Genomic DNA, 13,294 nt, shown 5'->3' on the forward strand with positions numbered 1-13,294 from the left:
CGTTCGCCTTACAAGTGGCCAGCATGGCCGACCTGAGTTCGATTCCTCGGCCCCTCTCGGAGAGCCCGGCAAGCTACCCAGAGTATTCGATATGCCAGACACAGTAACAACAAAGTCTCTAATGGAGACGTTACTGGGCCCGCTGGAGCAAATCGACAATCAATGCAAGGGAATAATGAGTATAAAATTTAGAAGAGCACTGCTCCTCAATAAATATATTAAGGAAAAGCTATGTAGGGGAATCGGGGTGACTGTAATGTTCCATTTATTAGCCTGAATATTCAGTTCATGGTTATCTATGATTTTGAGTATATTTATGTATGCATGTTAAATACAATTTTTCTTCTATAAAATATTTCATTCCAATAGAAACCACTTACTCAAGCCAACTATAAAAAGTCATATAAATTATTACTTTCTATAAGAAAGTTTTTAAAATGTTACTTTCTGATTTGTAGTCTATAACTAGAAAATAAATTTGATAATTATTTTGAATCATTCAAAGTTTAAGCAGTATACAGATTCTTGAGTTTTGCATTGCCCCAAAGTGAAAATATTGAAGGCTATTCTAGGAGTCTGTGTTTCTAAGATGATTTTTCAATCATTACAAAGAGGAAAAAGTATTTATATTTCTTTTTTCAGTTTTAAATCTATTTTAATCAAAATTATATGTACTAATTCTCATAAAACTATTCTTTTTTAAAAAAAATTTAATTAAATCGTCATGAGAATAACAGTTACAACGTTGGTCATGAAAGAGTTCCATTCATACATGCAATGTTCCAACACTCATCCTTTTAACAGTGTATGTTTCCCACCACCAATGTCTCCAGTTCCCCTCCCCCTCCCCCACCCCAGTCTGCCTCTATAGCAAGCATTTCTCTCTCTCTCTCTCTCTCTCTCTCTCTCTCTCTCTCTCTCTCTCTCTTTCTTTCTTTCTCTCATTTTTCTTTATTCCTTTTAGGCACCATCTGCGACACTGTTACTGAAAAGGTATCAACATATCTATTTCTTAAACAAACAGATTTTCAGCCATGAATGGGGTAAGGACCTTGACTTCCGTGGCTCTTACCTGATACTCAGGTCATAACTCCCGCTCAGGAGAAAGTTTTCCCTCTCGCACAAGACGATAGTGCGGATACTCCCTGCGTGGCCTTTGAACTCAGTGTGTATTTTCTTTATTTTTATGATATTCAAAAGGTAGACCTTCCGATTGGATGTGACAGCTACGAAATCTCCCCCAGAATAATGAATGATTCTGTTTGGGTTCCACCTGAATTACCAACGGAAAAGGATGATCTGTAAAAGTAGTGTCCTTCTTGGAACTCACTTAGTGCCATGCATTACACATACAGCGATGGTGTAATGGGAAATTCAAGTCTCTCTGACAAGGGAGTTAGCAGAAAGCAAGGCCTAGTGCCAATTAGGATCAATACCTCATGCTAGGGGCTAGAGCGATAGCACAGCGGATAGGGCGTTTGCCTTGCATGTGGCCGATCTGATTCCTCCATCCCTATTGGAGAGCCTGGCAAGTTACAGAGAGTATCCCACCGGCACAGCAGAGCCCAGCAAGCTCCCCGACGCTGTATTCAATATGCCAAAAACAGTAACAACAAGTCTCACAGCAGTGCTACTTCGTGCCATAATAAAATTCATCTCAGGTATATTTAAAACACAAAGACAAGGGCAAATTTATATAAAATATATAATATATATTTTTCTGCTAATGTACAATAACACCCTTGAAAGAAAACAAAGAATGTGGCATTTCCCAAATTTGATCATTGAAACATTTTTTCATTGAATGCTCAGAGGAACACAGCATTCCCACACCTACTACATAATCCACTGGGCATTTTCCTTAAATAATATCCAGCGTGCATATATTTAGTTCAAAGTCCTACACTGGTAGGTACCATGGAAATAAGTATTGTTTTATAAAATTATTTTATAACAAATAAAATGTTATAAACTTCACTTTTCTCTGAGAATGTTATAAAAATGAAGCCCCTATTCTCCAAATGGGATCTCATGTTAGTTTGGGGGCTGGAGTTTGAAGTAAGGAAGGATTGTATTTCTAAGTGAATAAAGATCAATGGAATCCCAAAGATGCCAGTGTGGAAAATCAGTAGTTTCATCAGATTATGGCTTTTAATTCTGGTGTCAGGACTTACATATCAGATAAAATGCGGACATTGTAAGTACTACAGAAGACATTTCTCTCCTCCATCTGGATTTGCTCAGTTTCCTGGTTCTGGTATGCAGTCCACAAGTTGTAGTCATTCTAACAAGGAACAATTAAAGTCAAACTACCATAGCAATATTACTCAGAACCCTAGATACAGATACCCCTGACAAGGGTACAAGAAAAGGACCATGGATTCTTTGTCTTCAAACTGTAACTGGTTCTAAATGGTAATTGGTCGGGGTCTATGAGAAGATACCCCATGAAATTAAATTATAAATTATAAAATTCAGAGTCAAGGGTCCTAGCTCTCCTATTACCTCTTTTTATGTTCTATGTGTTCTAATTCTATAAACTTTTTTATATCACTGATATTAGCATTTTTTAAAAAAAAATAGTTTACAAAGGTTATGCTCACACAGAAGTCACAGATATCCTTTGTTGAAAATAAAATTTCACTGATTTATCACTGATTTACAACACTATAAAACTTTAGGAATATATATGTATAAGACTCACTGCGTAACACCTCCAAATTTCCAGTGCCAGTATCACTAAAAATACTTTCTTTACCTCTTCTTTCACCCATCCTATCCTTTTGATAGGTACATTAAGGCATATTGCATATACCTTACAGTACAAAGTATAGATATAGTAACTCAATCCATGTGTAAATTTACAGCTAGACTATGTATTTTCCCTCCAAAATTCTTATAGACCTACAACCTTAATTTGCTCTTATAGTTGCCTCACAAAGTACATTATGTGAATCATGACAAAAGCATTCAATGGTCCCCATCTCAACAAGCCTGCTTCCCTTCTATGTCCAAAGACTCCTCCTTTCATTCTGTCCTACCTTCTTTCCTTCATTTCCACTCTAATTTCATAAATTTTCTTAGCAGCTCTAATGCTAAATCCCAACTTGATAAATTTTGCCACAGGTGACTATTGATTCTCTTCTTGCCAGCCACACTTCCATCCTTAATGTAGGAAATAAAAATCAGACTAGCAAGAAACCCTAAAGCAGTATGTTTCTCATGAAAGCAAGACTATCGCATCACATTTTTATCTGGGAATTCTCATGCAGACCTCTCTCCTATCATTCCTTCTAAATTTCTTTTTGGCTTTTTGGGTCTCACTTGGAGCGATAGCACAGCGGGTAGGGCGTTCGCCTTACAAGCGGCCAACATGGCTGACCCGAGTTCGATTCCTCCGCCCCTCTCGGAGAGCCCGGCAAGCTACCGAGAGTATTTGATATGCCAGACACAGTAACAACAAAGTCTCCAATGGAGATGTTACTGGGCCCGCTTGAGCAAAACGACGATCAATGGAAGGGCTTTTACCTTTACCTTTTTACCTTGGCAATCTCAGGGATTACTCCTGGCTCTGCACTCAGGAATTACTCAAGGCAGTGCTCAAGGGATCATATGGGATGCTAGGGATCAAACCATATCAACCCTGTGAAATGCAAACGTCCTACCTCCTACCCCATTCTTCTAAGTCTTAACCTCCTCCCAAATATTAAACTCTTCATCAAGAGGTCTGTTACCTCAATGACTCTCTATTTTTTCTTTTTTTTAAATTTGAATTACCAAACTAGACTATTGCAAAGTTGTTCATGATTGGGTTTCAGTCATGCACTGTTCCAACACCCATCCCTCCACCAGTGTACATTTCCCACTACCTATGTCCCAAGTTTCCCTCCCATCACCCCCAACCCCATCCCACCCCCAGCTTGCCTCTATAGCAGGCACTTTTCTACTTTTCCTCTCTCTCTCTTTTCTTTCTCTTTCTCTCTCTGTCTCTCTCTCCCTCTCTCTCTCTCTCTCTTTCTCTTTCTCCTTCTCTGTCTCTCTGTTTCTCTGTCTCACTCACTCACTCACTCTCCTTGTATGCATTATGATTTGCAACACAGGTACTAAGCAGTCATCGTGTTTGATCAGGGAGTTCAGTATTATCGGGACGTAGCCTTCTTAACTGGATGGCAGCAGCTTCGGGATGTTATGTGACTGCCAGAGCTTCCAGAAGTACAGTGAGGTGGGGTAGGTAGCCCATCCTGACTCCGAGAAAACCTGGAGATTTCAGTCACAAAACCTGCATACCTGAATTTTCAGCAGATTATCTCAGTGAGATCCATTCCAAAACGTTGTCGTTCATACCAGGGGCATGGCGGCAATTTTGGATTGTGGGAGCAAGTGGCTGACGAGGCACTGAGATAATCCATCCCCTCTGGTGAACCCTGGATTATTTAGTCCAAGATTTACTGCAGCTTTTTTATCTCTTTCGAGATTTATTTATGAGTCTTCAGAGCAAGGTCAGTAGAAGAGCTTACAAGGGAGCACAAGAGTTGGTTCTTGGGGGTGATTGCCAGGAAGTTGGGAGAGGTAGCCCATGTCAACTCCAAGAAAGCCTGGAGATTTTATCTGACTCTCTTTCTTAGTCTTTAAAAAATAGTAATATTGGGGGCTGGAGCAATAGCACAGCGGGTAGGGCGTTTGCCTTGCACGTGGCCGACCCGGGTTCGATTCCCAGCATCCCATATGGTCCCCAGAGCACCGCCAGGGGTAATTCCTGAGCACAGAGCCAGGAGTAACCCCTGTGCATTGCCAGGTGTGACCCAAAAAGCAAAAAAAAAAAAGTAATATTTACCCAGTCTCTCCCTAGGAAAGTTCATCCCCTGCTTCCTTCCAGTGTCCAAGAAACTCTGATACCCTTCTTGAACAAAATGAGGTTTCCTTGATTTTTCACATCCTAGGCTGGAATTCCTTGGCTTATGTTCATCATCTACATTTTGAGAATTCGTAACTCATACAGTAGAACCATTGAAAGGAAAATATCTGGTTCAAATTTCAGCTCTGCCATTGCCAAGTCTTCTAACATTATCATATTCACTTTCAGGTTCATAAACTAAGAGCAATAATATCTACCAAACCTAGAGTAAAGACCAAATAAATGAAGCTCACAGAGCTCTTGGCACTGATTGGCTTACTATTTTAACTCAGCTAGTAGGGATTGCCCACTGATATCACAATCCCTCAGAAGTACTCACTTCTAAACTTTCCCGATCGACTACTTAATTACTCAGTTTGCTGGTTTATGTCTTCTGCGAGTGTCCATACTGAGTTACTTGTTTCTTTAAGTAAAAATTTGATATTTACAAAATATCAAATGAACTGGGTTGTCTTTTGGGTTAGGCAATTATTAACTATATCATCAAGAAAATGAATCTTAAGAATTCATATTTGTTGTTTGACTTTTACTATTTTGTGGTGTTTTGGTTTTGAGTTTGGTTCTTTTGTTTGTTTGCTGTGCAAACCAAGGACCTCACACATGTGAAGAATATATTCTATTGCTAAGCCACAACCCTGGCCTTTTTAGTGGGTATTAGTTTTATTATATTCAAAGCAATCAATACGCTTGGAACAATCAAGGCAGCGCTGAACTTGTATCTCTGCCACTCCTCTTAAACATTTTTTTCATCCATAAAACAAGTGACAGGACCAAATCAGAAATAGAAAGTCTTGGTCCATATAATATTTTTTTCTTTTGTGTGGTGTGTGTGTATGCATGCATGTGCTTGTGTGTGTGTGTGTGTGTGTGTGTGTGTGTGTGTGTGTTTTCCTGGGGCTTCACACATACAAAGCATGCATGCTTACACTAAGACCCTTTTTAATTGGTTCCTAGGATTTTTTAAGAAATGATTGTACATAATAATTCAGATTTAAATCTTCTCTGCAAAGTTCAGATGATCTGAGAGGGCAAAAATAGGGATATTTGGACTTAGGTATCAACTGTCCTCCTCAAATGGGTAATGAATTCTCCAGTTCATCATTGCACTATCAAAGTGCACTATCATTGCATTCACACCACTCACCTGCCTGTAACCTATCTGATCTTTATAGACATATAGACTAAATTGTCTATTCAGATATGCCTATCTCTCAAGTTCTAATTTATATTCTACAATTTCCTTATAGAAAATTATGGCTTATGTGAAGCCATAATTCGATATGGTTAGGTGTATCTAACCACATATTTGGGGATCAACTTGAATATATTTCAAAATAAAATGACCCTAAGCAAAAAAAAAGGGTACAGGAATATAATAATCTTAAGGGCTGGAGCGATAGCACAGCGGTAGGGCGTTTGCCTTGCATGCAGCCAACATGGCCGACCCAAGTTCGATTCCTCTGCCCCTCTCCGAGAGCCCGGCAAGCTACCGAGAGTATCTCGCCCGCACGGCAGAGCCTGGCAAGCTCCTCGTGACGTATTCGATATGCCAAGCACAGTAACAACAAAGTCTCCAATGGAGACGTTACTGGGCCCGCTCGAGCAAATCGACGAACAACGGGAGGGCCTTTACCTTTACCTTTTAGGAAGAGTCAAATATAGACATGAAGAATACAGAGTTCAAAGATTCCTCCATTTATGGATTTTCATTATTCCTCAAGATTTTGTGGGGAGATCTAATGTCCTTGTGTGAGGGACATAACCTGTGACTGTCCTTTTCCTTCATAGAGCCAGAATGAACCAAGAAGTCAGAGTTGAGAATTTTCACTCATTCAAGGCACGGACAAATAGGTATTGAGGGACATCCTTGTTGTGAGTGACTTTGTTCCTGACCTGGAACTTTAGCTCTGAGTTTTCCACTTGATACCATGAATGGTAAACATGGCCATAGATTTGAAATAGAAAGACCTCTGAATCATCAATTTGACCCGCTTATTTAACAGATAAGGAAAATAAGACTTAAAGAAAGGAAGTGATTTGCTTAAGAGCTCAGCACGAAACAACTTGGGTCTCCTGTAGGGAATGTTGCTGCCCGTCTTCTATATCACATACTTTATACCCATCACTTCCTAGATCCCTGCATGAGATCCAAGTCTGTAATTTGTCTTCAATATCTAATAAGAACATAACATTCACAGTTAACTTTTCCAGACGCCATCAGCACCTACCTTTGTCCTCAGTTTCCATTTTTGATTTTTCACACGTATGTATTTCGCATCCTCTACCATTTTAGGAACTGGGATAAAAAGCTTGTTGGCATAGGTTGGATCTACTCCCTTCGTGTAGGAGCCCTTGGAGGGTGGGGGACAGAAATGACTACTTTTTAACTCCTATTCTCATAAAGATGAGGAAAGCTAATTTTTTTTACAGTTATAGACTTATAAATTTTTGTGCTTGGGTTTCAGTTATACAATGATCAAGTACCCATCCCTCCACCAGTGCCCATCCTCCACCACCATGGGTCCCAGCATCCCTCCCACCCCCGATCCCCCTCATCCCACCCTGCCTCTGTGGCAGGGCATTCCCCCTTGTTCTCTCTCTCTCTTCTTTTGGGTCCTGTGTTTTGCAAGAGAGGCATTGAGTGGCAATCATGTTTGGTCTATAGTCTACTCTCAGCATGCTTCTCCTACCCTGGGAGGATCCTCCCAACACCCTTTATTTGGTGCTCTCTTCTCTATCTGAGCTTCCTTTTCCCCTAGCACGTGTGGCTGGCCTCCAAGTCATGGAGCAAAATTCCTGGTACTAATCTCAGCCACTCCTGGGTGTTAGTCTTCCATTTTGTTGCTTTATGTTCCCCAGATGAATGCAATCTTTCTGTGTCTATCCCGCTCTTTCCGACTTATTTCGCTTAACATGATACTTTCCATGTAATACCACTTGTATGCAAATTTCATAACTTCATCTTTTCTAACAGCTACATAGTACTTGAGGAAAGCTAATTTGGGGCAAGATTTGAAATATACTGTAGTAAATCCTGTCAAAGGAAGCCTTAGGCTTTGCCTGATATCTTAGTACTAAGTACATACTGGTTCAAGGAGTGAATACCACACATTTGGAGAATGACAGGAAAGAGATGGTCAACAGTCCCCAGATTCCTAGCTTGTTGCCTACTTCATAATGCTTGCTGCTGCTGCTGCTTCTTCTTCTTCTTCTTCTTCTTCTTCTTCTTCTTCTTCTTCTTCTTCTTCTTCTTCTTCTTCTTCTTCTTCTTCTTCTTCTTCTTCTTCTTTTTAAATGCTTGCTTCTTTTGACTTCTGTCATATTGGGGTCTCAGCAGCCAGCCTGAGACCCTGACCAAATCCCCTGTTCTTGGAAACAGGAGCTGGCTTTGTTCACAGGGGCCCAGGGCCTTGTGCCAGCACTCCACCCAGAAAGGCACTCTGGTTGAGAGAATAACGGTATGTAGGACGCACCCTTACCATCTGCCCATGTTAACACACCCAGCCATGAAGACGGGAAATGTAAATCATTAAATGTAAATCATTATCTGTACTGCGCCTGTACCAAGCTATATGTACTGCCCTCGGAGATGTATGTATAAATACCCCTGTGTGAGAGCTAATAAACGGAGAGCTCCTTGACCTCCAGCTTTCTCCCCTCTGCGCAGTTCTTTCTGGGTGTCAGCAGGGGCCTGTGGTGCACAGGAGGCCAGGGCAGAGGCTTCTCCCCATCCCACTCCCTCTCCTATAGGGAATAAGTCTGTCGGCGTGGGGGATCATACTCCAGTTTGCCAGGGTCGACTGGCCAGGACCCTGACACTGTAATTCACTTCTACTTAAAAAAAATCCAAGAAATCCATGGTTTAGGCTTGGACTTTAGAAAAAATTACAAGTAACTAGGCAAGAAAGATTTTCTGTGAAAGACAGGCATTGTATTTGAGTCTGAAAATATACCCTGACCTTGTAATTATTATTTTTCCATATCAGACTTTCCCGGAAATATATTCATAACATTCTTATTAAAATACTCTTCTGGGGGCTGGAGAGATAGCACAACAGGTAGGGCATTTGCCTTGCACACGGCTGATCCAGGTTCGATTCCCAGCATCCCATATGGTCCCCTGAGCACCGCCAGGAGTAACTCCTGAGTGCAGAGCCAGGAGTAACCCTTGTGCATATCCAGGTGTGACCCAAAAAGCAAAAAATAAAAAATAAAATAAAATACTCTTCTGTAATATTGCCCAAAACATCAGTGTCTCTTCCTGAGAGATTTTTATACATATTGTTCTTGCTAAATGCATTGACTATGGGAGAGTAAAAGGTAAAGGTAAAGGCCCTCCCGTTGATCGTCGATTTGCTCGAGCGGGCCCAGTAACGTCTCCATTGGAGACTTTGTTGTTACTGTGTCTGGCATATCGAATACTCTCGGTAGCTTGCCGGGCTCTCCGAGAGGGGTGGAGGAATCGAACCCGGGTCGGCCATGTTGGCCGCTTGTAAGGCGAACGCCCTACCCACTGTGCTATCGCTCCAGCAGTAAATGGTGATTAACAGGGAGTCAGGACAAAAACAAAGTCTCCGCTAAAACTTTGGAGCAGGAAGTCAGCTAAGAATCTACAAACAGACTGAAAGGCTCATAGTCAGACAAACCTCAGCCCAGAAATAAGATTCCAGATAGTCTCCTTTCAGAGAGGAAGTACCTGCAAGTATGAAATCTTATTCTGAAGGAACGTATGCATTGACAGCTCCATCCTGACCTGCTGTGTCAGTACAGCCCAGTGCTTGCTCACACAAGCACATCTGTTCAGGGTGCTTTTACTTAGCATACCTGAAAAAGAATAAAGATGGATCTAAGAGTCTCTTAACTGAGTCAAGATGGGAGTTCTCTTAAGAAATCTTCCAACAGATCCCACCATACCTAGAATATACTTGGAGAGGTGGACAGGCAAGTAGTGAATGAAGTCACAGTATTTGCTTCTCCCAGAGGTTAAGTCACCAATAGCCTCTAAGGTAATCAGAAGATCTGAGTGAGCATAAAATGACTTGCTTGCTTTTACAGAAAACAGTCTATTCATCTTGGAAATACACTGCAGTAAATCCTTTGGTAGACCTATTAGAATTAAACCAGAAAAGGGTAGAATGTCGAGTCAATTCTGCTATAACTCCACAGTTTGAGTCCCCAAAAGAGTTTATCAGAAACTATCCTTATTTAGGTCACTGAATTTTTGTTGTTTCTTCTGGAAAAAAATGAATCTAGAAAATGCACAATCATTTTCATCTTTCCCAGTTCAAGGAGGTACCTATAACATCAAAACCCTATCTTAGGGGCTGGAACGATAGCACAGCGGGTAGGGCATTTGCCTTGCACACAGCCAACATGGTTGACACAGGTTCAATTCCCAGCATCCCATATGGTCCCCCCCGAGCACCGCCAGGAACAGTTCCTGAGTGCATGAGCCAGGAGTAACCCCTGAGCATCACCGGGTGTGACCCAAAAAGAAAAAAAAAACCTATCTTAGCCAGATGAAAAGAAATTTCCTCTAAATTCACTGTAGCACTGTAGCACTGTCCTCCCGTTGTTCATCAATTTGCTCGAGCGGGCATCAGTAACGTCTCCATTGTGAGACTTGTTGTTACTGCTTTAGGCTTATCAAATATGCCATGGGAACTTGCCAGGTTTTGCCTTGTGAGCGAAATACTCTCGGTAGCTTGCCAGGCCCTCCAAGAAGGGTGGAGGAATCGAACCCAGGTCTGCCGTATGCAAGACAAATACCCTATCCACTGTGCTATAGCTCCAGCCTGCTGTAATTCAACAATTAAAAAAAATTCTGTTTTTGAAGGTACAATGAATTAGTAAAATGTTGATAATTATTGGAGTGACTAATGAATGGTTATGTAATGGCCAGTTTACTAAATTTTATATGGAAATTTAACATTTTCTACTTAAAAGTTTCAGAATTTGTGATTTGTTTTCTATAAGTATTTCATTTATGTATCTTCAAAAACCAACATAGGAGGGTCTTAAAGTCAGCCTAAATTCCCCACTGTTAGTGTTTCCTCCTCAAATCTAAATTTGATGCTATTTTTTATGAGGCAAACTCTAGTCAGAGCTGAGGGCCTAGCAGAGGTATTATGGCCTGGGACAGAGAGAAATCTTAAAGGAAATTGAATAGATTCCTTCCTTTATGGTCTCTATTTTCAGTTGTTTCTTGAAAGTATCATAGTAAAGCAATAAAAACTTAAACCTTACGGCCCTGCTGGCAATTTTAATCCCAGTGTTTCCCTTACCCCATATGAAATTAAATGAGGGATAAATATCTGGTGAGTTACCAGACGACTTACCAGTTGTAAATGACTCTCCCCCAACATTTTCAAGCAATTTTTCTGTTTCTGAAGTGTTAGACATGGGGACGGATGTATAGTTGGTTTCATCTATCCCAGATGCAATATCAGACTGGGAGTTTTTCTCAGAAAAGAAAAATAAATTGTTGGAATCTTCCTTGATCTCTAAGAAACAAAATACCAGACAGAGCTCCTTTTTGAAGCAAATGTGTGGAAAAAAAGTTTACAGACTATTTTGCTGCTACTTTCTTCTTTTAAATATATACAAATGGACCCGCTCAGTTGTAGTTTTTATTTGGGAACTCTCAGTTTCTCTGAAAATTTTTCAGAAATTAGATTTTGTCAGCCAACCAACAGTGACAGTTACAGGACTCAACATTACATGCAAGTAGAGAGTTGGCATGTTGTGAGCAGGAATTGGATGTACTGCTTTGCTAAAACTCCTGCCTAATTTTTGCAATAACTCCATCTGAATTCAATTATAAAATTTACCTGTTTAGAGAGAATTGCCCCTAGGACAAAAAAGAATCTTCTGATACTGCTTTTATAACTCCATTTATACAGCTTTAATACAAGTAGCTGATTCCTGTGGTGGGTGATAAAATCTAAAAAATTCAGAAGGTTGTAGAAGCTATTATATACAAAAAGATTTATATACAAAAGGTCACAAGCCAGCCCACTGTCTGTTCTGTCTGGAGGGCTGTCCTGAGCTCAGGGATACATAATCCTAAACAGGAAACCCTGAGTGACTTGGTTCATTAGATAAGTATTCAGATTCCCTGTAGTTTGGTTTCCTTACCCACCCAAAAAAATTTAGTTGGACTGGCGTATCTCTAATCTAACCAATACAGGTGGAGGACTCCAATTTTTTTTTCTCCTCTCTGGTTTCTTTGCACTGGAAGCTGAAGGCGAAAGCAATTCAGTAGCTTCCTCATTTTAGACCTACAAATCCAGTTCAATCCCTAACCCACCAATGAAGAACCGCACCTGCACTAAGAAGTAGAGGTCCAGACCAGCTATTTCAGCACCTAAAGAGAGTAGAAATCCATTTAAAATGCTTGACACTTAATTTTTTTTTTGTACTTCCTTCTGCATTTGTCATTTGACAATTGTAAAAGGAAGTCATTTAATTTCTCCTTTGGTAAGCAGGATCAGGTATCAAGACAAAGAACTCTATCCTGCCTTCTGGAAAATGCCATTTGCTTAAACTTGACCACACCTCTTATTCGTTTACATACTCTAAAAGTCTAGCTTCCTGGTCTTTGGGGGTTCTCTTGTGTCTACCTGAGATGTTGTTTACCTGAGTTCTGCTCTTTCATAAACAGGTCTCTGATGACATTGGCAGCAGTGAGTAGTAACTTGGGCTCACACATCTGCAGCAGCAGGAGGGTATAATTTGCTTTCGTCTGCTGGGTGCTCTTCCTAAACCAGTATAAAATCTCCTTCATCTTCTCTTCTATTGCTTTATCCAACACCTGACTCAAGGAAGACTTCACAAGTTTCCCCTCCGTTCTGAGGCTGATCCGGGTCCTGTTGTAGATGGTATCCTTCCCCTGAGTGGTCTGAAGGATACTTTGAAAGTAGTTTAACAAATACATGCTATCTAACTGCACCAGGATGCTGACTAGAAACCTCCTTTGCGAAATCTCACTGATTCGTTGGAACCACTCCTTGGTAGAGAAGACCTTCCAAGCCAAGATACACATTTCACACTTCTGGCACACAGGGAAAGAATCAGCCTTCTGATCACAACAAAAAAAAGAGAGATTCCTGCATCGCGATTCCAGTTCTTCCATGATCCTGAGATGACCAGCTCATTTTATCTTTGTCTCTTGTGGACTTCAGCAGACACAAAAAGAACAGGAGAAGCTGTTAGGAAACTCCCAAAATGAGCCTTTCCATTATAAACATGAGAAAAGATAACGCAATTGACAGATGGTAAGCTGTTCTTTCCCAGAAACTGTCAGTAGAGGCCTGCTTTTGTACTGACCTCCAAGGAAACATGGCTTTACCGTAAATCTCCTAAACTTGGCACTTCTCA

General features: G+C 40.7%; 1 protein-coding gene across 1 annotated transcript in view; it reads right to left on the reverse strand.

The window, feature by feature from the left end:
- FBXW10B (F-box and WD repeat domain containing 10B) overlaps nt 1–13,049 on the reverse strand; it is a 40,028-nt gene extending 26,979 nt beyond the window's left edge. Inside the window, 7 exon segments of the mRNA XM_056117783.1 lie at nt 1,073–1,273; nt 2,175–2,284; nt 7,144–7,266; nt 9,612–10,021; nt 11,254–11,418; nt 12,225–12,281; nt 12,554–13,049. Of these exon segments, the coding sequence (XP_055973758.1) occupies nt 1,073–1,273; nt 2,175–2,284; nt 7,144–7,266; nt 9,612–10,021; nt 11,254–11,418; nt 12,225–12,281; nt 12,554–13,049 (1,562 nt within the window).
- Between the last annotated feature and the right edge of the window lie 245 nt (nt 13,050–13,294).

Source organism: Sorex fumeus, unplaced genomic scaffold (assembly GCF_029834395.1).
Source record: "Sorex fumeus unplaced genomic scaffold, SorFum_2.1 ptg000036l, whole genome shotgun sequence".
NCBI classification, from domain to species: domain Eukaryota; kingdom Metazoa; phylum Chordata; class Mammalia; order Eulipotyphla; family Soricidae; genus Sorex; species Sorex fumeus.